The sequence below is a fragment of the Botryllus schlosseri genome, chromosome 14 (assembly GCF_051294905.1).
Source record: "Botryllus schlosseri isolate E-star chromosome 14, Bs_hap1, whole genome shotgun sequence".
Lineage (NCBI taxonomy): Eukaryota > Metazoa > Chordata > Ascidiacea > Stolidobranchia > Styelidae > Botryllus > Botryllus schlosseri.
Window position 1 is genome coordinate 20867500 of NC_137249.1, and position 20761 is coordinate 20888260.

At 39.8% G+C, this 20761-nt stretch overlaps 1 protein-coding gene and 1 long non-coding RNA gene across 2 annotated transcripts in view; one reads left to right on the forward strand and one right to left on the reverse strand.

Moving 5' to 3' along the window:
- Positions 1 to 14333, reverse strand: part of LOC145455393 (lysosomal-trafficking regulator-like) — a 60949-nt gene extending 46616 nt beyond the window's left edge. Inside the window, exons 1-9 of the mRNA XM_080333363.1 lie at positions 12269 to 14333; positions 9901 to 10073; positions 8465 to 8604; positions 8326 to 8407; positions 5889 to 6729; positions 3874 to 4014; positions 3683 to 3790; positions 2884 to 3060; positions 112 to 1396 (exon numbers count right to left, since the gene is read on the reverse strand). Of these exons, the coding sequence (XP_080189489.1) occupies positions 112 to 1396; positions 2884 to 3060; positions 3683 to 3790; positions 3874 to 4014; positions 5889 to 6729; positions 8326 to 8407; positions 8465 to 8604; positions 9901 to 10073; positions 12269 to 12363 (3042 nt within the window). The 5' untranslated portion in view covers positions 12364 to 14333. The remainder of the gene's footprint in view (positions 1 to 111; positions 1397 to 2883; positions 3061 to 3682; positions 3791 to 3873; positions 4015 to 5888; positions 6730 to 8325; positions 8408 to 8464; positions 8605 to 9900; positions 10074 to 12268) is intronic.
- Positions 1 to 20761, forward strand: part of LOC145455406 (uncharacterized) — a 59374-nt gene that overhangs the window by 3507 nt on the left and 35106 nt on the right. The window lies entirely within an intron of this gene.

A 20761-nucleotide genomic window follows, 5' to 3' on the forward strand; every position in this document is an offset into this window, starting at 1 on the left:
ACAACACTTCGTAATTATTTGGGGTCACATCCTGAAATTAAGCGAATCGAACTACCCTCGCTGAAATCATTTGCATTTTGACCACAAATACCCGAAATAAATATCACTTACTTTGTGATGGTTCTTGGAGGTGATCATGGCGACGGACAGGACGTGCGATAGAACTTGAAATTTCAATTCCATCATCTCGTCATCGAACTCTTCAGACCTCTCGTTGCAAAGATTGTTTTCGATCTCTTTCTTGACCCCATCAGTATTTGAAGACATTTTTTCAGGGTTCGACGAACCGGGCAAAAGATTATCTTGGACGCTATACGATTTCGATGAATCCAACTTGTCTTGAAATTGCTCCCCCGTAGTCCTTGCCGTGATATCTACTGACAATTCACTGCAAGTCGACAATGTATCCGGACTCTTTTTGGCTACATCAAACGAGACTGTAATAGCCGTTAATATCTGCAGAAAGATGTCAACACCGTCTGTTTTGAAAAATTCATTTCTAACAGTGTCATTGTCCTGGATCACAGTTGATATAAGACGACATACGTTACACAGTTCTTCCACAAGCGCGACATCGTCATCAGGAAATATAATGGTACTACGATTTCTTCGCAAATGGAAAACCTTACTATCAGTATCCTCCCGGCGGTCAAAAGAGCCGGATTTTTGGCTTTTACTATGATATCCACTGCTTTTTGAAGATCCGGGCCCAAATTCTTTCACATTCTCAATGTTCTCTTCCTGTATTACATCCACATCGGTCTTTTTATCATCACATGGGTAGTTTTCGCAGCCTAAAAGTTTCTGAAGAATCCCTAATACGGCAGACCAGAAAACACGAACGTCACTACTGAACACTTCACATTCGTTCACAATGGTCTCGTTCTTTACAAGCACATGATCGCTATCTTCTACCAAATTACTTTGCTGGTTCGCGTTCGATTGAGCTCGTCTTCGAGACGATTTCGGGGATCTCACGATCCCTTTCACCAACCGACTGAAGATGGAGTGTGAATCAACGCGATCGCCATCATCAACTGTACCCTTCAATGCTGGCCGTGTAGTAGATTTGGAAATCAAAGGCGGCGTTACTGTTATTTTGACACCTGACGATAGCAAAGTGCAATTTCTGAGTAACAACGTTAGACAAGACGCGGCCGTCTCGGAAATTCTCTTTTCGTAGCTTTCAACAGCAGTGTCATCAGCAGATTTTAAGTTGAATGATAGTATCTTGGACAGTATCTCGACTCCCGAATGGCGGATAAAGATTTTTCGGAATGAATCTGCTTTGAACAAGCCCACTTTGAGGATCTCTACTAAATCAACAGGGATTCTCGCGTTCATACGGCCGAAAGGGTGTTGTGTCGATACGAAGCAGAGCATATCTTCCATATCGCTGTAATTGGAAAAATCAAGTTATCGTAGTTCATATCAAGTAAATGCTCACATCAAATCAGTATCAGATAAATCAGGGGCATCACTCTGCCAATTGATTAGTCAAGTTTGTATGCATTGGTTAGATAATTTCTGAACATGATTTCAAACTGAAAGATGTCATGTCAAGGCAAAACAGTCTCTAGATTCTCTAGTATTTCCATAAGTCAGGCTATATTTAGATTCGATTTCAATTGGAAACTTGCTATATAGCAGCTCTCTTCAACCAGAACGTGCATGAGTTTCATGAGTATGGAAAGGTCTACAAGGGGGCATGACAAACTTGTCAAGCGTTGGCGAAGGTGCTGACCTTTTTTGGTAATCAGCTACCCATTTATTATACATTCATTGATTGCTATTTAACTAACAGGGCGCATTAGCGCGTCAGAAAGACTTCAGAGCTCCCCACACCAAAAAAGGTTAAGACTAGGCTGCTTCTCTACACTAGGCCTACACTTGAGCTATGGTACAATAAGCATTCGTTGCATTTCTTAAAAATGGAGCAATTTATTAAATCGAAAAATCACAGTTTTTCATATCGAAAGATGTCATGAAATTAGATTAGATTCGAGAATTCAGAAAATATTCTATCTAAATCTAAACGAGACAAGATTAATCGCTATGGGTAGCCAATATTAAAAATTAATAGGGTGCAATTCAAGTCAGCATCCTAGTTGCATTATGGTTATCCTCATTTAGCAATGCTTGGAAATGTTTGCATAAGGAAAACTAAAATCCTACACCATCCATCCCGCTTCCACAAAGCCATTTGTCAAAATAGTTGCAGATAACCAAAATAAAATGTAGTCAAATAATTCCATTGATTGGCACAGATCACTTATAAACAACACATTCAATGTCTTGAATCCCCTGATGGAATATGAAACAAACGTGTATTGCTGCACAAGCATGATTACTGATATAACTTTCAAAGATGAGTCATTTTATACATGATTCAAGCTACTGAATTACACATGATTTCCTGTGCATCACATTCTAACATGTTAACCTTTCCGGTTACATCTTTGTACAATGGCATTACACGCTGGCACTCGAAATCTATGCAAATTCCTGAAAAAATGAAATACTCTTATAGCAAACACCATATCGATATTGCTCACAGAACAAGCGCAAGGAAATTGAACTATACTGACTGTGGATATCAGCAATCAAATTGTATCTCAAGTGAATTCATGGTGTTGGCTTTAAAATGTTATACACAATTGACATGTGCAATTGGCATACCAGGGGTGACATGAGAAATAAGCCGACTCTTCTCTCAACAAAATAGTGACAATTTCAATCAACACTCAATCAAGTAGTTCTGCATTTTGTTTCAAAAGGTTATTCGAATAAACCCAGAAAGCATTGTCTACACTACTATACATGTGAAACAACAATGAAGAACAAGTGTTCAGGGGCTGCAGGCCGCCCAAGACTCTTTCTTACCTTGATGTCGCAATGGTTTCATCTCTTTTCAAGCACACCATTTCGTTTGTGATAAAGTGAAAAACCGGTAAGAGCACAGTAGTTAGAAGAACGCAAAGAATCTCTTCGTCGAAATGGACGGCTATTGAAGCCAAATGCTTGCTCACTTTCACGCCGCAACCGTGTTCAAGCGGCAACCTGAGAAATTCAACGATATTGAAAAGAATGATACCAGACAAAGGACCATTATATGTGTCTGAGTAATATTTACTGTTACTGATCCCTGAGTATCTAACTGCATTTTCTCGTGCCATTTTGCTGTCACACTATTACCATTGGAATGGTGTTGCAATAAAGCACTATGTTCCACTGAATATTTTTGTGTGAAAAATAGCAGCTCATTCATTAACAGACTCGAGTTTTTTGAGTTGTATTTAAAAGTGAAATCCCCAATAAATCGTGTGTAACCAAGTCATGGCTATGAAAAATCGCTCTGGAATTGCAAATTGTAGGCGTTCAGCGTGATGCATTGTGTAATGTCGCAAGTTGATTGACTAGAAAAGTACAAAAGAGTTGCTTTTAAATTAACAATCGTCAGAAACTGCTAAGTACTAACTTCATGCAATCGAAATATCGAAGAAATTGGATACAATGTTAATGTGACTGAAATGTGAGGTGTGAGGCAATTTCTACAAAATTATCGACACATCACCAAGATAGAATCAAACCGATTGAAATGTGAAACGATATCGCGATGAATTTCAGAAAACTCAAGTCAACAACACATTTCCCAACGCTAATATATACAAATTCAACTCACTCTTCGTCTCCCGCACCAGAGTTTGGAAAAAGTAAGTCCCTGTAGGAAGCTACACACAACCACCGAGATTCATCTGTCCTTCGCAACAGATCTCCCAGATGAAATGATCTAAAAAGACGTGGCAAGGTTTCTGAATGCAGCAGTCAATTACCGTTATATGAAATCCCACTGACAGCAATAGCTTAACTTACCGTTTCTCGCGGTTTTCCTCATCCAATATAGGCTCATCGCCGGTTTTACCCAATGCCGCACGTTTGTCATTTTGAAATGGTATTGCAGACAGTACTGGAAATTCGTTAGGTATTTCGTAACTCGAAACATCGGATTTCGTCCTGTATGATTGAGAAAGTACTTAAAATGTGAAAACAAATCCAAGGCAGTGTAAACAGCCAGAGACTAACAAGAATTATAAATGAATTTTACCAAGCCCATATTTGATGCATTATCCAAAAACACCACATTTTTTATAGTAAGGGTGCACAAAGTTTAATGGAGGAAACTAAATGCAAGCCTAAGATTGACAGTAACTGGAAGGATTCATTGGGAATTTCATGCATGCAGTAGGATTAGATAGTATTAAGGCAATTTGCAGGATGTCAATTTAGGTCAACCTACTGGAATAATTGTGTAAAGAAGGAAGTTGTGAGCACATACACAGCAGTCGCATAAACTGAACCTGAGGATTCAATCTGTCTACATATTGCTAAGGTCTGCATGTACTTCACTCATTGAATGTGACTTGAATATATTCTCACAGTGACTTCCAGTCATGTCATTCTTTTCATGACATTGGCTCTAGTTTGGATCGAGCTTTTGAACTACATTAAAGAAAGCCAATAATATGTAATTATAGAATTAAATATCAATTAGTAGCGGAAAAAAACATTGGAATTTGAGATAGCCTAGCGACTCAGTAGTAGGCCCTTGATAGTAGGCAAACTATGTTGCAGAGAATGAGGCAATATAATGACTAGGCTAATTGATCGTACATCATGGCTGCAACATCAATGAATCAATTGCCGCGCCTGACAGGTCATCTTTGGACATACACAATCCATACTCTGACATCAGAGATAGCATAAAATGCAAGATGATGCAATTAGCATTTCACACATTGCAGCTAAGTCTTAGCTTATGCTAAATGATAATAAGTATGTCGGTGTCGGAGTACAACAACCATAGTAGTAAGACATAAGTCACGTTATCATCAATCAAGCTATGTCCAATTGTCCATATTGGCTAAACGTGCAGCGAAAATGCCGGTGTGAACTTCGCATTAGTCAGACGATTGCTTAATCTATTCTGTAATTGATGTTCTTAGCTTTGCAATTTGTGCATAAATTGCATTTGCACATGCGCACAGTTGACAGAATTCAAAATGGCAAAAGTAGTCCTACAAGTCGAAGTTACGCTGTGAATTTCTACTCGATTACAAGTAGAGCTAGCGATTTGTAAGACCTATCAAAGCTACTTTAAGTGGAAATAGAAAATTGAAGGTACGCGAGTAGCTTCAAATGGTGGATTAGGTCGAGGTGCCTCATATTTTTAGAAATTAATCAGAGGCTCAAAATGCATCTTCACGGATAACGCAAAATAACTGACAACACCACCCACAGGTGCAAAATTTGAAGTAATATATATAGTTATTGGAGATGAAGAGGTGAAGGCAGATATTTTATATCAAATAAATTTCAAAAAGCAGTCTTGCACGAGGACAAGTTCAACTGGTGAGCATGCAGAGAAACTCTGCTTCCTGCATTACAATCTACCTCTACTGGACTGATGTGGAATTCTGTATCAATTTCGATGAATGCGCACAATTCCGATTTCAGTTTGCGTGTTTGTTGTTCAGCTTTCTGTGGCATGTACAAGTGCCATCATTCCCAAAACTACATTCTATATTATAAAATCCCAAATGTGAAACCAGATTCAAAAAGAATTGAGCCTACTGTCCCAAATTGGATTACTACTAAATAAAATGATAAGAGAAAACTAAGTCACTTGTAGTCTTAATACATAATCCCTTGTCTTAAGTAATGCACGAAGGCAAAATCTACTTGGGTTCCCTGAAAAAACAGCAAGATCTCGTTGCTGACCACATCTGGTGAGAGAAAGAGGACGGTTATTAATGAAGAGACTATACAAATTGACGTAACATAAAAACAACATTTTCTCTTTTAAATTCGAAAAATAAAATTGAACCTACTTTTCTGAAATCTCAGTCGAGTCCTTGCTCGAAACGTCCATCCTTTGAAGCAAAGCGCGAGCAACAGTCCCGAGCAATGCATCTTGCAGACCGGACTCCAGCCGCGGCACGCATGACAAAAGCGGACCGAGAAACGTGCCCACGCGCACGCAATGACAAATCCCAATCGTGTCCAGCGTACGCGCCACCAATCTCACGCAAATCGGCGACATCGGGAGTACTTTTCGAACTATAAAGTGTACCGCGCATCCGATAACACACAAAGGCGGGCAATCGTCGACTTTAGCTGCGCGGGATTTCTTCGAGTAGCTTTTAGAAACTGGATGTGATGTCTTGCCCGTTAGTTGCTTCATACCTGATTTCCTCTTCGATTTTCCGAAAGCATTCTGAAAGTCACCATTCTCATACCGCGAGACATCAATACCCATGATATCGTGATGCTTGTGCGGCAAGACAGCGAGGTCACAGTGTTGATGACATTTTCGTCTGCACTTGCTACCGTGTAAGTATTTGGCTTTCAATTGCTTGGCGAGTTTACACGAGTCCGCCATCGACTTGAAAAGGGGTCTTAACCTATGTTCGACAGATGCAGATTCCGTATTTTTGATTAACAAGTCCACGACCGTTTCAAGTATGTCATAACCGCCGCTGTGCTGAAACTCTTGAACCAGGACAACTATACCGGTTATCTGGTTGGAATGTCCGTCAGAGCCGTCGAGACAAGCAATTGCGTCGTACAACTTTTTGATGATATGAAGTGTCAGTAATAGTCTGCTGTTATCTTCACTTGCGTCTTCGTACACTGCCACTTCGTTCAACGTCGACTTTCGCAAAGTTTCACCTAAATTAATGTTAGAAAACAGTTGCCATGTTCTTGTAACTTTGGACTTAAGGGTAACTTTGGACACAAAGCAGTAAATGATTTAAGTGGCTATTGATGGAAAGGGGTTGCCGCTGTATGTCCAATTCTTTTTCATGAGGCAACAGTACCACAAGTAGTCTCAATAAAAGGTGGATTCATTTCACTAGCAGATAAAATTGACCGAACATTGATAAATTAATGGCCGGGGTCAATTTTATCAAAATTGATGGCCAATAAACTTCTTACAACCAAACATGGATGGCATGTTATTCATAGGTTCAAAACTTGGCAGCAGATACCTCTGAGTAGTCTTAATCCATGGCAAAAATCTCAGTGGGCTCACCCTTAGATCAATACAAGGAAATGTGATGTCCAAAGTTACCCCGTCAAATTTTATCAAAACGGGGTAACTTTGGACCGTGAAAAATGTGACATTTAGAGCTCTAGAAAGTGGCTGCTTCATCTGTGTCAAAGTGTATCGTCAACTATATTCCTTATGACCACATGCAGGAGTAACTTTGGACACGGATAATTTTCAAAAATAAGGTAGCTACTCATTTATGACTATGAAGATTTTGTATTAGGTAATTCTAATCTTTGCTCCATGACCCTTGAAAAACACAAAACTTGCCTCCCCTACACCCTAGCCTTTCCAAGATACAAAGCGGAATTGTTGAAAGTTGTCCAAAGTTACCCTGGTTTACGGGTACCACCACTCTACATGGATATCTCACAATTCAACATTTTCTGTAACAAAATCCCGATAAATCAGAAAAAAAATCAGTTGAGCAGTATATTCATATTGTAATGAACTCGAATATTTTCGGCTGACACTCATCAATGGTAACCATCAGCAACTAGTAGAGAATTGGAAAGAACTTCGTATATCAACAAACAGACAATCGTATCACAAAATATGACGTCACCAGCATGAAACTTCAAATAAGAGAGCGTTCAATGTACTATTTTTAAATGGTACACGATCTCCTTTTGTTGACCCAGCCCTGGGTGGTGTATTTTTATAGAAGTCGACTACAAGGCACACTAATGAAAGTGCGAACGACCCCTTTCAACGACACGCAATCTGTCGACTCGATAAGTTTTCGCACAAGCGGGATTATCCAACAGATATTTGTTTGCTTGGTTTAGTTGAACAACAGGGGAAAAGATTAGCTACACTTCCATATAATTGATATTAAGTCAAATCCTTTGTAGATCAGGAAATTATTATATTTGAATCGGAGATTGAACGTGGCCTTGGCAGCAGTTGGCAAGGAGTTAAAAATCTAAACATATACGAAATTTCACACAGATAATAATCTAAGTTGTTTGCTGCGATTATACCCGATGAATTTCATAATTCGGTAAGCATTGTGTGTAAAAAAATGTTTCTCATATTCATGTGATAGCAAAACTTTATGAATGAATCGAACTTATGCTACTATACATGAGAACAGTGTTATGTGTTCTGGGATTGAATGAAACCATCAAAAGCCGATGTAGAAATGTGCTGGAAATGATCCAATTACAGTTAGGCTACGATACCTGTACTTTAAAACTAACATGACAACATACCTTCGCCTCTTTGACATCCATATGCCTTTAATATACATTCAACAGTGTTCTGCAGATTGGACACATTCTCACTTTTGAAAACCTACAGCAAAAGTGAACCAATTGAATTTTGAAAGAAAGTCAAATAAAATGTCCAAACCTTAAAGTCCGCGGTATTGTCAAGGCAAATGTGACAAACTGCCACTAACGTCCGAACTATCAGGACTTTCAAATCTTGCAAGTGCTTTTCTTCTAAACCTTTGCAGTGGAGTGGGATACCAGACAATATCTGATCGTTTCCTTTGAATACAAGAAAGTACCGTACTTTGAAGTGTGAAATAATGTATCGAAATTAACCATATTTCTTGTGCAATTAAATATCATCAGTCCATGAGTACAGATTAACCAATACTCAATATTACAGTCTGCGTACTGCTACTTATCAAAGTTCATAATGACATAATGAAGCAATAATAAATAATGAGCAAGAGACACAGATGACTAACGGCAGATAATAGGCTGTACAAAGTAATTATTGCATTAAAAGTAACAAGCACAGAGTTAATTCTTCCGAAGTGACAAACTGCATACACAAGCCACAGTGAATTTACCGGACAAGACAGCAAGGCAGCTGGTATTGCAAGCTTGTATTATGAGTAGAAATACGAAGAAAAAAACTAATATTTGATTCAAAATCCTGCGACACAAACAAACACTCGTAATATTTCGACTCGTCAAATTGTTATGCAAATCTGAGTTTGCGCACTGAACAACATTTCTTGAATAGGCCCACGGCCATGGTGTATATATCTTGAAATTTTGTGATCCAACACGTTTTCAAATCTATTTAGTGTTATTATTCCGCCTCACATACAATTAGGGCTGGGCACAATGATTCGAGTACTCGAACTCGAATCTGAATCGAGTATTAATTTTAATGATTCGAGTCGAGTAGTAAAAGACAATTTTTTCGAGTACTGAAGTTATAAGCTTCTCACCGCTGAAAGTTAATTTATCAACGAGAATTATAGTCTCGATACTAATTTTCACTGTTAAAGCCTTGAAACCTTGCTTGGCGTTATAGTAGCATAAGAAACATACATCACAAAGCTACGAAGGTTACTGGGCGTAGCATATTTCCGAAGTCGTGATTATCCCACTACATTGTCCCGAAGAGGAATGAAATCGGTGTGGTCGAAAAAATACCAAAGTACATTTATGAGATGGATAACAGGCTTTATATTCTTCGTGGTGGCATAAACGTTACATATTTGAACTTTGACGCATTACATTCTGTTATGACATCATAATGAGTGATACTCGATTACTCGACTCGACTCGAAGTATATTGCGTGATTCAGAATCGAATCACTGAGGTACTCGATTTTGCCCAGCCCTACATACAATATACGTGAGAACAAGTAACCCAGAAAATAATCAGGCGACCCAAGTTAAGGGAACCACTGATTTAGAGGAAGTCAGTCCTGTGTTTTGTAAGTGCTCAAGTCATTGCAAAATACAACTATTTCCAGATGGACAGAGGCCCTTGCTGCTAATTGTCACACCATCAAAACTATATCGCTTAGTTCAACGTACTTTCATTCAAATTCCGCCACTGTTCTTCAGATATGTAGCCTTCTCGATAGATAGCAGCCGTTGATGAAACCAGTTGTGTGGCAAGAGATAGTGGAGAGAATCCGCTTCTCAGTTTCTCGGCAAGCTGCGCTGACTTCCTTGGAGTGCTTTCTCTCGCATTGATTAATATTTTCCTGTTCAGTAAAATGCCCGATAAATATATCATAATTATTTGTCGGTAGTGAAGAAAAGAAGAGCTCTAATTGAAATATCCTCTAATTCAAGTTCAAGTTGAATTTATTCATAAAATTTCACCACTTCCAAACATCACAAGACTGCAAAACAGTACAACGAATAATAGGAAGATGCCGAAACAACGCTTTGACGCTTATAAAAAGCTTCTTGGAGGCACATAATTTCAATATAAATTTGAATAATATATTGTAGGCCTACTGCAATGTACTATTATCATTGAGCTCACACAATCTCCACTCGATTGCTTAAAATTTCATATCAGTGACGTCACATTTTGTGACACGATTGTCGACATACAATGTTCTTTCCAATCATCTGCTAGTTGCTGAGGATTAACCCAGAATATTTATTTCAATATCAATATAGGCTATTACCTTTGCTTACAGCGACCAAGTAATTTTGTGTCTTAATATATTTACTTCATCAATTTGAAACTGATACTACCCAGCGGTAACAAGTAATTGTAATCATAATATCTTGAATACAATATTTCAGTATAGAAAGAAACGTGTTTGCATTGCACATCTATTGATTTGAGCAAACATTGAACCATACATTGTTGTGGTCTAACATCACGGGGTTGTAATCCCGCATGTCGAGTTCATATACACTACAACCAGAAACCGCCTTTTTCTTGGAGGAATAATAGAAAACTACAAATATGTGTTATTAAATCATTGAACACTAGAATATGTCAAGACGATATCGACAGTTCCATCGAAGTCATATTGCAAGAGTGCTATGTCATATATTGTATATGTACCTAAATATCTCAGGAATGTTACAAAACTTACATAACACAGTAACTTCAAAAAATGTATGGGGCAAGTGTTATAGGCAGGAATCAAATTTTACTAATCAAACCTTTCGGCTATAGTGTTAATGTCATGACAAATCTTTAGATATATAAAATTATGAATGTTGTAGGCAGGCAGGATGTGGGCTGCTTTTAATGACGTATGTACAAATGGTATTAGGCCTATAAGTTGTGTCCAGTAGCAAACATGCCTTGAAGACAGTAGCCTAATTAATACATTAATCTCAGGCCTATTTATTAGGCTAAGAACACAAACAGGATTAACGAAACATCATTCAATAATATATTGCATCGAGTCTTAAAGCTGCAGTTGAAATTCCATTACAGTATCAACTAACTAAATACTTCAATATGTTTCAAAAGCTTGCCACAACCATCAAAGTCTGGATACGGTTGCCGGTGAACCCAGCTCTCGGTAAACCCAGCCTTACAAACCCAGCCCTCGGTGAACTCGGCCCTCGGTAAATTTTGTATTCACGGACTGAGAAGGTGGGGGAGATAACGCGACGCTAACATACTCTACTTGTTTGTTTTGTGGTATCCATGGTGTTTCTCGAATACTATGGACCTCGGCCAATATGGAATCTGTGTCTCGTGCACACCAAAGATTCTGCTAACTACACACAGGTGTGACGTTTAGAACCGTCTTGGCACACCAAAGATATTACGCTCAACGTACCGGGATTCCAACCTGGGACCTCGGTGAATTCCGCCCCCGAACAATTTTGAATTAATGCTGGGAGCTGGGATATTAGGGTTGGCGGAGGGGGGATATTAGGGTTGGTGGAGGTGGGATATTAGGGTTGGGGGAGGTGGGATATTAGGGTTGCTGGAGGTGGGATATTAGGGTTGCCGGAGGTGGGATATTAGGGTTGCCGGGGGTGAGATATTAGGGTTGGGGGAGGGGGATATTAGGGTTGCCGGAGGTGGGATATTAGGGTTGCCGGCGGTGGGATATTAGGGTTGCCGGGGGTGGGATATTAGGGTTGGGGGAGGGGGATATTAGGGTTGCCGGTGAATACAAAATTTCCCGAGGGCCGGGTTCACCGAGGGCCGAGTTTGTAAGGCCGCGCTTGGCGCTTGCGCAATCGTGATCACGTGATCTGATCACGCCATGACTGCGTGATCTACGCATGCCCTGACCTCCTTACAAGATCGACAAATCAGTTGATAATAACATTATTAGTTTAATAATTCATAATAATACTTGTTAATACACTTAATTACAAAAGTTCCCGAGGGCCGAGTTCACCGAGTGCTGGGTTTACCGAGGGCTGGGTTCACTGGTAATCCTTGATACATACATCCACAGCTTACCTTGTGAAGCAAGATGATCGAAGGAAATCCAGCAAATCATTCGAAAATTGAAGAACACTGCTAACTGAACATAGTTCAACATTGACAACATCCATTTGGGTAAACTTATTCCAGGAAAAATCTAAAAAGGTTGATTCCAGAATTATTTGGCTCTGTAATAGGTAACATCAGTTTGCAAGCAGGTGATGGGATAAATATCATTATAGTCAAATAATTACCAGCAACGTGAAAAAGGGGGACAATGCATGATACCAAACGAACATTAGATTGAAATTATACAGACAGCATGAAACACTTTTCTCGGATGAAACCATCATGATTATGATCATGATCGAAACTTGGACGAATAGAAAATTTTCAGCGCTTCCAGATTATATTTGAATTAGTTTTATATCTACACAGTTTTTGCCCAATGTAGATAAGAATTATAATAACTGAATAAGCCAAAAACTTGAACATTGAATCAAGTTCAGTTGTATCAAATCAAAGGTCTTCTCATAAGCATGAGAATAGCAAATATCTGTTGAGCAAGCTAGGATTAATTCAAAAAGACCAATTTTACACAAATCCACCGATTCCCCACTTCTTAACACCCAATTGTTAAGAATCCGGTGCTTCTTCTTGAAGACGCGGTTTCAAAATACACTGAGCTGAGATGTACTTTGTTGATTAGCAGTTCTGTCTCAAAAGTATCTGGGTGTTGATCAAAATAAGCCTGCGACAAAGGCAATTTGAATCGATGTCTAAAGTGAAGAGTTGCGGGTTTAGAGATTGGGATGGTACGGAATCAGTATAGGCCTATTCAATATTTGAAGTTTGATTTGTCAAAAATTATAATTTGATCGAGTAGGGAACAGGACACGGAGACACAATTTGAGACTGCATATGCATATAGAGTCATGAGGCGAAGTCAGAGTCACGAGTTTCATGTATATATGCGACGCACAAGCCCTGACATTAAGTGTATTCAAGTTTGGATTAGTTTGAGCATATTCTGCATCTCTTACTATCCATATTTCACACATTTTGTCTGCACATATTCTGCACTCGACTGTCCACCTTCCAGATATTCCATATAAAATAATCTTATGATGTATAGGCTACTACATAAAATAAAGCCTGCACACAATAGTCAATATTCAGTTAAATTACAATCATTGGAAAATGTCATTTGCGTAGGGTCAATTGAAAGACTCCCTAGAATGTCTCCTAAAGTGAGGCTGGGTAGGCCTATCATAACGGAGCACTGTAACTTAAGGGCTTAAGATTGTGCAACGGGTGGCGTATATCCTTAGCATTAATAAGTAATTACTTTCCATATTGGCAGTTAATGGCAAGCGAAGATTTCGCAATATCTTGACATTGAGGCCGACTGCGCGCGCCCTATAGCAGGGGTTCTCAAGCTTCTTTGATCGCGGACCCTTCGAGCTAAGTGGGCCGTTGCTTTAATAGCGTACAAAAAATAAGTGTCAATATCGATTTAGGGTACATATCGTCTAGCTTAACTTTGATAATCTAGGGTTGGGTTACCATATTCCCTGCTTTAGGAGGATTTGTCCTCCTTTTCAGGCTTTGAAAATGTCCTCCGCAGGAAAGGAAAGGACGTAGTTTTTGTCCTTGATTGATGATGCCTTAAATGTACTCCTTTTTGGCAATTCGTTCAACTTTACAGCTTAGGCATAGGATAATGGACAGATTCGATTGAAAATGGGCATCAAATAGGTTCTGATTTGGTAGTGTCCTCCTTTCCCGATCAAAAAATATGGTAGGCCTCACCCTAGATAATGTGATTTGCAGTCTCTGGGTGATATATTTCGACATTGCGCTCTCGCGGACCACCTAATACTAGTTTGCGGACCAAGTTCAAGTAAGAATACCTGCCCTGCAATGGTCTTGGGGTGGCTCCTGTGGGGTCTCGCACTTGACTTGCACGAGCAAATATTTTGAAGAATATCGTAAAAAGCGATTTTCGATGATCGATTCGAAAACCTCACTACATAGTGCATAGTCTGGCAGCCACTCTAGAGATCTAACAGAAATAAATGAGAAGATTTCCGCATATTCAAGCAAAACTATCGCGCAGCAAATAACGGTTTCATGCGCACGTCAGCCCTGACGATGCAGCCTGCGCGAGCGCGACTGCCTGCCTGGTGCCTGCAAGAGGTAAACAAAACAACCTCACTTAGATCATTGATGCATAGAAAATCATCTAGGCAAATCATTCGTACGTAACGCATTGGTGAACATTTTCAATTATTCAATTTATTGGTACCAATTTCACCATTTCAATGCACCACTAGACTCCGATACAAGTAAAAGATTGGAAGGTTTCGTAACAACTTAGAGAAATCAGACACCTACCTGGTCTAGGCAGTAGGTAGTCTATATAGGAGACATGCACATTATATATATATATAGGTTAGGTCTGGCTCTGTCTGCGTTCAGACTTAAAGTACCATCACCGAGGTGATGGAAGTATCTATCAAAAAAGAGAGCAACAAAGATTTAAATTATAAATCAAATTTCCCTTGAAAGTGCTGCTTTTAAGAATGTGGCGGGTTTCGCCCAGTTTTGGACGGTTCGTTCTCAGGTTGTGGAGATCCAACAGCTTGTGTTCCATCAACAACTTTTTGTTCGTTTGTTTATCTGCGAGGATCATTCGCGTTCGCCGCCTCCCAACATCAATCCTCATACTTCTAATCTGCACATATTGCACAAGCATATATCGCACACTGAATGAAAAGTAAAAGAACATAATATAAAAGGACATGCGACAAAAAGAGGCGACAGGCGAGATCGATATGTCAGGATGTTGTCCGGTAAATTTAGGGGCTGACTAGTATTGATTCTGTTCAAATTGTTTGTATACTTCGAATTGAATAAGGATATCTTCGGCAACTGTCGGGTAGCCGGCGAGTTGTTCCGCGTCGCAGGACGGCAAATTTGATAGAGCGATGATATTTTTCGTTGATCATATGACATTTCGACGACATGGAAGCGCGTGGGTTGTACTAACGCACTTTTGATACCAAGGTAAAGAAGTCGTTAAAATTGTCGGGGCAGTGACCGCAGTGACAGGCACCTCATTTTTGTCGCTAGCTTTTCTTTGTTATATTCTTTTACTTTTCATTCAGTGTGCATGCCTCCTCTTTACATCGCCAAGGTGGGTGTCTGATTTTAAAGACTAGCCTACTCCTAGTCGTTTCGACACCTTCCTATCTTTTCATCGTATCGCAATTTTTTGTAGTGTATTGAACTGATAAAAATTCCTAATATTAGTTTATATAAACTGAACAGACAAATAATTCACAATCAGTGGGAAGATAGAATTTGTCCGGGACAAAATGAAATACTGCTGCTGCAATATCACCGTTCGACATCACCCCAGAATCACCTTTTCTGCTGGTAATTTGATCACCACTAAATATAAAGACGATTAATCTACAACACACAATATTTTCACAGCGAACCAAGTCCTGTAATACGTGATCCACGAAATGGATTATGATTTTGGCACTTGCACATCAATTTTATCCCCTGACAGATTTATGGGTAGAGCTGATGGAGGTCATAACTTAGCTCTGCGAGTGGGCGTGTTGTTATTAATTAATTTGTTGAGGAATGTTCTTATTTCGTAACCCCGGGAAAATATTGTCGCTACACAAATCATATTGAAATCATTTAAAACGTACCATAGCCTACAAATCGAAAAACTACTCTCGGTATAGGCGGGCGCGATTACAAATTCACATTTTTCTTGGGGCACACATCACTCTACGTTCGATTTGCACCGAAACGCTCAGACTGCAACGACATGGCTATTTCCCCTGACGAGCTCGGCGCTTGCAAATATCAAAAGTTTCGGTCAACAACGCTCGCTGCTTTTGGCCAAGACTTTATCGCAGGTATGATTTTTTGGCATAAGGTAGGCTACTTCTCAGAGATAGATGTCGGCCCAAACCTCGTGTATCTTGGCGAGACCTCGGTGGCGGAAATCGCTAGCGCCGTAAGGCCGATGCCTAATTGCGAATAGTGTTTTGAGGGGTTGGGGTATCAATATGTAAATCAAGGAATCTAGTGAAACGAAATCGCGCGAATACGGAAGTGAAATAACGCGTATATAACCAGGGGGTGTCGAAACCCCCTCCTTTTGAAACGCAAAACCCCGTCCTTTTGAAAGGACCATTCTGACGCTAATATTCAGTTGCAATTCAACAAGTCATATTATCAGTGTTACGCGGGACGCGACCAATTAGCGAGATTCGTCTCACGACGATTGCTAAATTATGTCATTGATTGTCGCGCGCTGGGCATTCTTTATGCACTGAGCAGTAACACGGCGCGACAATTCTAGAACACAAAAGACAGACAAGAATTATGATTACAAACGCGCGCGGCTAATCAGCAATATCCATTACCGCCAACACAATGGGTTTTTACTTAGCATATTGAGTAGCTCACATCGCGACTATTGGTTGCTATTTAAATCATCGATTTTGACTGCATCATCATCATCATTGGTTTATTAGCAATTTTATCAGTTCAATACACCACAAAAATGCGATACAATGAAAAGACAGGAAGATGTCGAAGCGACAAGGAGTAGTCTATGGAATCTGACACCCACCTTGGCCTAGGCGATGTAAAGAGGAGGCATGCACACTGAATGAAAGTAAAGAAGATAGTATAGAAAAAAGAATGTGACAAGAAATAGGGCGGCATGTCATGCGAAGCGAGATCGATAGGTCAGTCGTGGTCCGGTAATCTTGAGGATGGACTGTGTATTTATTTAGTAGTAATTGCTTGTATTTCGACTTCAATGTGGACGTGCTCGTCGACTATCGGATGGCCGGCGGGATACTGTTCCACACATCAGGTCCGGCATATTTGATGGAGCGATGATCTTTTCGGTCGATCATATGATATTTGGCCGACGTGGACGCGCGTGTGTTGTACTTGTGCGCTTTTGATTCAGAGGTAAAGAAGTCATTGAAATATTCGGGGCAACGACCGCAGTGAAACTGATACATAAACTTGGCGATTTCTAGTTTCCGCATATCTTCTATGTTTAGGACGCCGAATCTCTTCAGCAGCGACTTATTGGATGGGCAGCCAGGCCCCTTTGGGGCCCTAGCTATGATTCGGAGTACTTTATGCTGTAGTTTCTGCAGTGGCTTGAGTGCAGTTTTACTGGCAGCCCCCCAACAGAGGATGCCATAATGTAACTTCGATTGGATCAAGGATTTAAAGAGTATCAGAAGAACCCATGCTGGCATGAAGCGCCCAAGGCTGTAGAACAGGCCGCACTTCGGTGATAATTTAGTTTCTAGGGACTGCATTTCCCGATTTACGTCCGCAAAGCATAATTGGATTAATATTGTGGGGCACTGGAATAAATTCCAACTAGCAGGCACACATATTTAAACACTGTTCAACTTTGCGCTACCAGAATATTTATCACAAAAACGATTCATAAAATACTTCAAACGCAGCTTGCGGCCCTCATCAATGCAAAATGCACCTTAATTTGTAGAAGGCGAACGTAGATTTGATCGTCAAATCGCGATAGTGTTTCGAATCTACGTTTCTAACGATGAGGTCGAATTTGTACATCTAATAAGGATCGTTAGTTTGCCGACATCAGCCTCAGTACGCTGTGCGAAATACATAATAGGCCTAGTGATCAATTTTATTGGACTGTACAATCGACCGGCAAGGATGCGCTGGTAACGAAATTGCAGACATGCCGCAAACCTGCAATACAGTAATTACAATTACAGGGTGCGCTAGTCATGCCTAAATACCTAAATAGATTCGGCAATGACAACGAGGACAATTTGTTCAGAAGCGGGCATATGTTTTAATCAAAAAGATACATAAACGCAAACAATATTACACTCAGAGATTGCACGATGGGCAGTATTAATAACAAATCAAACACTGACAAGTGACAGCTAGGGAATACGAGTGTACATGAAGCAGACACGAATTAGTAGCCTATACAGATGATAGCAAACGAGAAAGCGCGCATCTAATCAGTAATTCATCAACTTGCGTACATCACAATGGGGTTCCAACTAGGGATGGTGTGAAGCAAACATGGGGTAATCGCGATTAGTAATCGTAATCGATTACGACGATTACACCATTTTCAAGTAATCGTAATCGCATTCGATTACATTCGAAAAAATTCCGAAGTAATCGTAATCGACTACTTCCCATATCTAATCGATTTCTTTGTGAAAGAACGATTACTTTTTATCTGTACAAGGACTATGACATAAACTCAACATTCACGAACAAGGAAAATATAATATACCAGGTTAATGATAACACAAACGTTTGATTTACAAACACCACTGCTCATTATTACGTCAGAAGTATTAGCGTCGCTCCCGATTGCGTAAGAAGTATCCACACATTGTATGTAAATAGATAATCGACGTACATTGTAGTGTGATTGTAAAAACACCTGTCGTGCGATATATCGGGTTATCGCGACGCTCCAGACGCCACTACCTCGCGGCAGGACAATAATCACCATTCTGCCTAGTTGCAAATGGTAACTTATGTATTCATGTTTGGTTAAAGGTTATGCTTATAGTTAAACGCAATTTGTCTGTTGGTGATTGGCGAGCAGCAGGCCTGGACAGTACGTACCAGGGATGGTGTGAACGTGAGGTTCACGCTCTGTGTGTGTTGAACCTCAGAAATTTAGAGGTTAACGTTCACAAACGAACTTTGGTAGGTTCTGAACTGTAAACATTTTATCACATATTACAGTTTTCACTTCATAATAACAGCTTTAGTTGATATTTATTGCATTTCAACTGCAGCCCACTCAATGCATGGCGCTGGTAGCATAACAAAAATCAACACTAAACGAGCATGCACCTTGAGAATCTCAAAAAGTTTGCTCGAAATAACCAGCATTCCGTTTGTAAATATTTAGTGACTCTCTGCTGTGAGCTTGACCCGCAATCACACAATATCAAGAGCGAAATACACTACATGTAGTCAGCGAATTATGCTTATTCAACCAATCAATGAAATTGACATCGTTGTCCAATGTAAAAAATCTAGCAGGCGTACGTGGTCAATCTTGACTTCATATGTTTATTGTATCATAAAAAACAAAATCCGTGGGATTGGGGTGTTGGCTACTGCTGTATAATTTTTTAATGGGGTAATATCGGTAGCAAGTATAGAATCCCGTTTTACACTCAGCTCAATATTAACGTCACGACACTCAGAACCCGAATACATTGTCAAGCTGGCCTGGACCGTTAAGGCCCAAGCTTATATTCCGTTGCAAGTCCTCGTCGAAATTGTTGGCAAAGCGACGGAAGATATTGATTTTATGGGATTATTATACCATTTGATTGCCCCAGTTGAAACATTTGTCGACGTTTAAAACGTCAATTTGTACTTTAGCATAGTGGCATTATGTTGCCCGAGTCATCGCTACAAGTATCGTGTACATTAATATAGGCTATATAACTTCACTAAAATGTAAGGTTGGAATTAGAAATACGACGTCACGTGACCTCATGAGGTTCACGTTCGTGTTCACACAGAACATTTCAAAAAGGTTCACGTTCACACGAACCTGAACCTTTCACAGGTTCACACCATTCCTAGTACGTACGTTGTACACCGAGCAAAGATTTGAAATTTTGTACTCGCCAAATAGAACATTACAATTTCCACGACGAAGCATTAAAATCAAAAGCTGCTGATGTATATTATAACCGAATCGTTCTTTGCCGTTTCTCGTAACGGCAGCGTGCAGTATCTGTATTAAGTAGACGGTACAATTTTATGGTCACATTATCTTGTTCTCATATGACTCTATACTTTAAACGGGCGCCAATCGTTATTTCGCAATTCTTTACCTGCTGCCATAGCCATCCGCATATATGCCATGATAGCGTGGGTTGTAGCTAGAATAAGGACCAAAACAGCAATTCGTCCCGCACTCCGAACGTTAGTCTTGGACCCAAATAAGGTGGTCACTGGTCAATTTTCAAGTTGAAGACTGAATTGTCGTCAGAAATATTAGTAATTGCAATATATTAGGCTACGATTCAGTTTTAAGCCGCTCTCAGGCCCCGATAGTCAGATTTACCTGTGGAGATGAGGGCACGTAATTCATAATTATAACATCTGGTATGTTGTTGTAATTACTTTATTGTATGTTGTTATTCGTGATCTCCGATCTGTTATATATAACATCAAAAAATATTGCAGTCACCCAAACGTAGTTGACGAAAAGAAAAACTTTCGTGAGACGCACGCACAAATAATTGCCCTGTCTTTATTCCTCTGTGGGTGTACCGGGTGGCATTTGTATTGTGGGCTCAGATTTTAAGGATAGGATTATTAGTCACACACACCCAGCGCGGCTATTGACAATGGACATATGCTCAAAGTTTTGGCCAAGGTCTTCTTTAGTAATACCTTTCTTGGATTCGCATGTTGGCCGAAACTGCA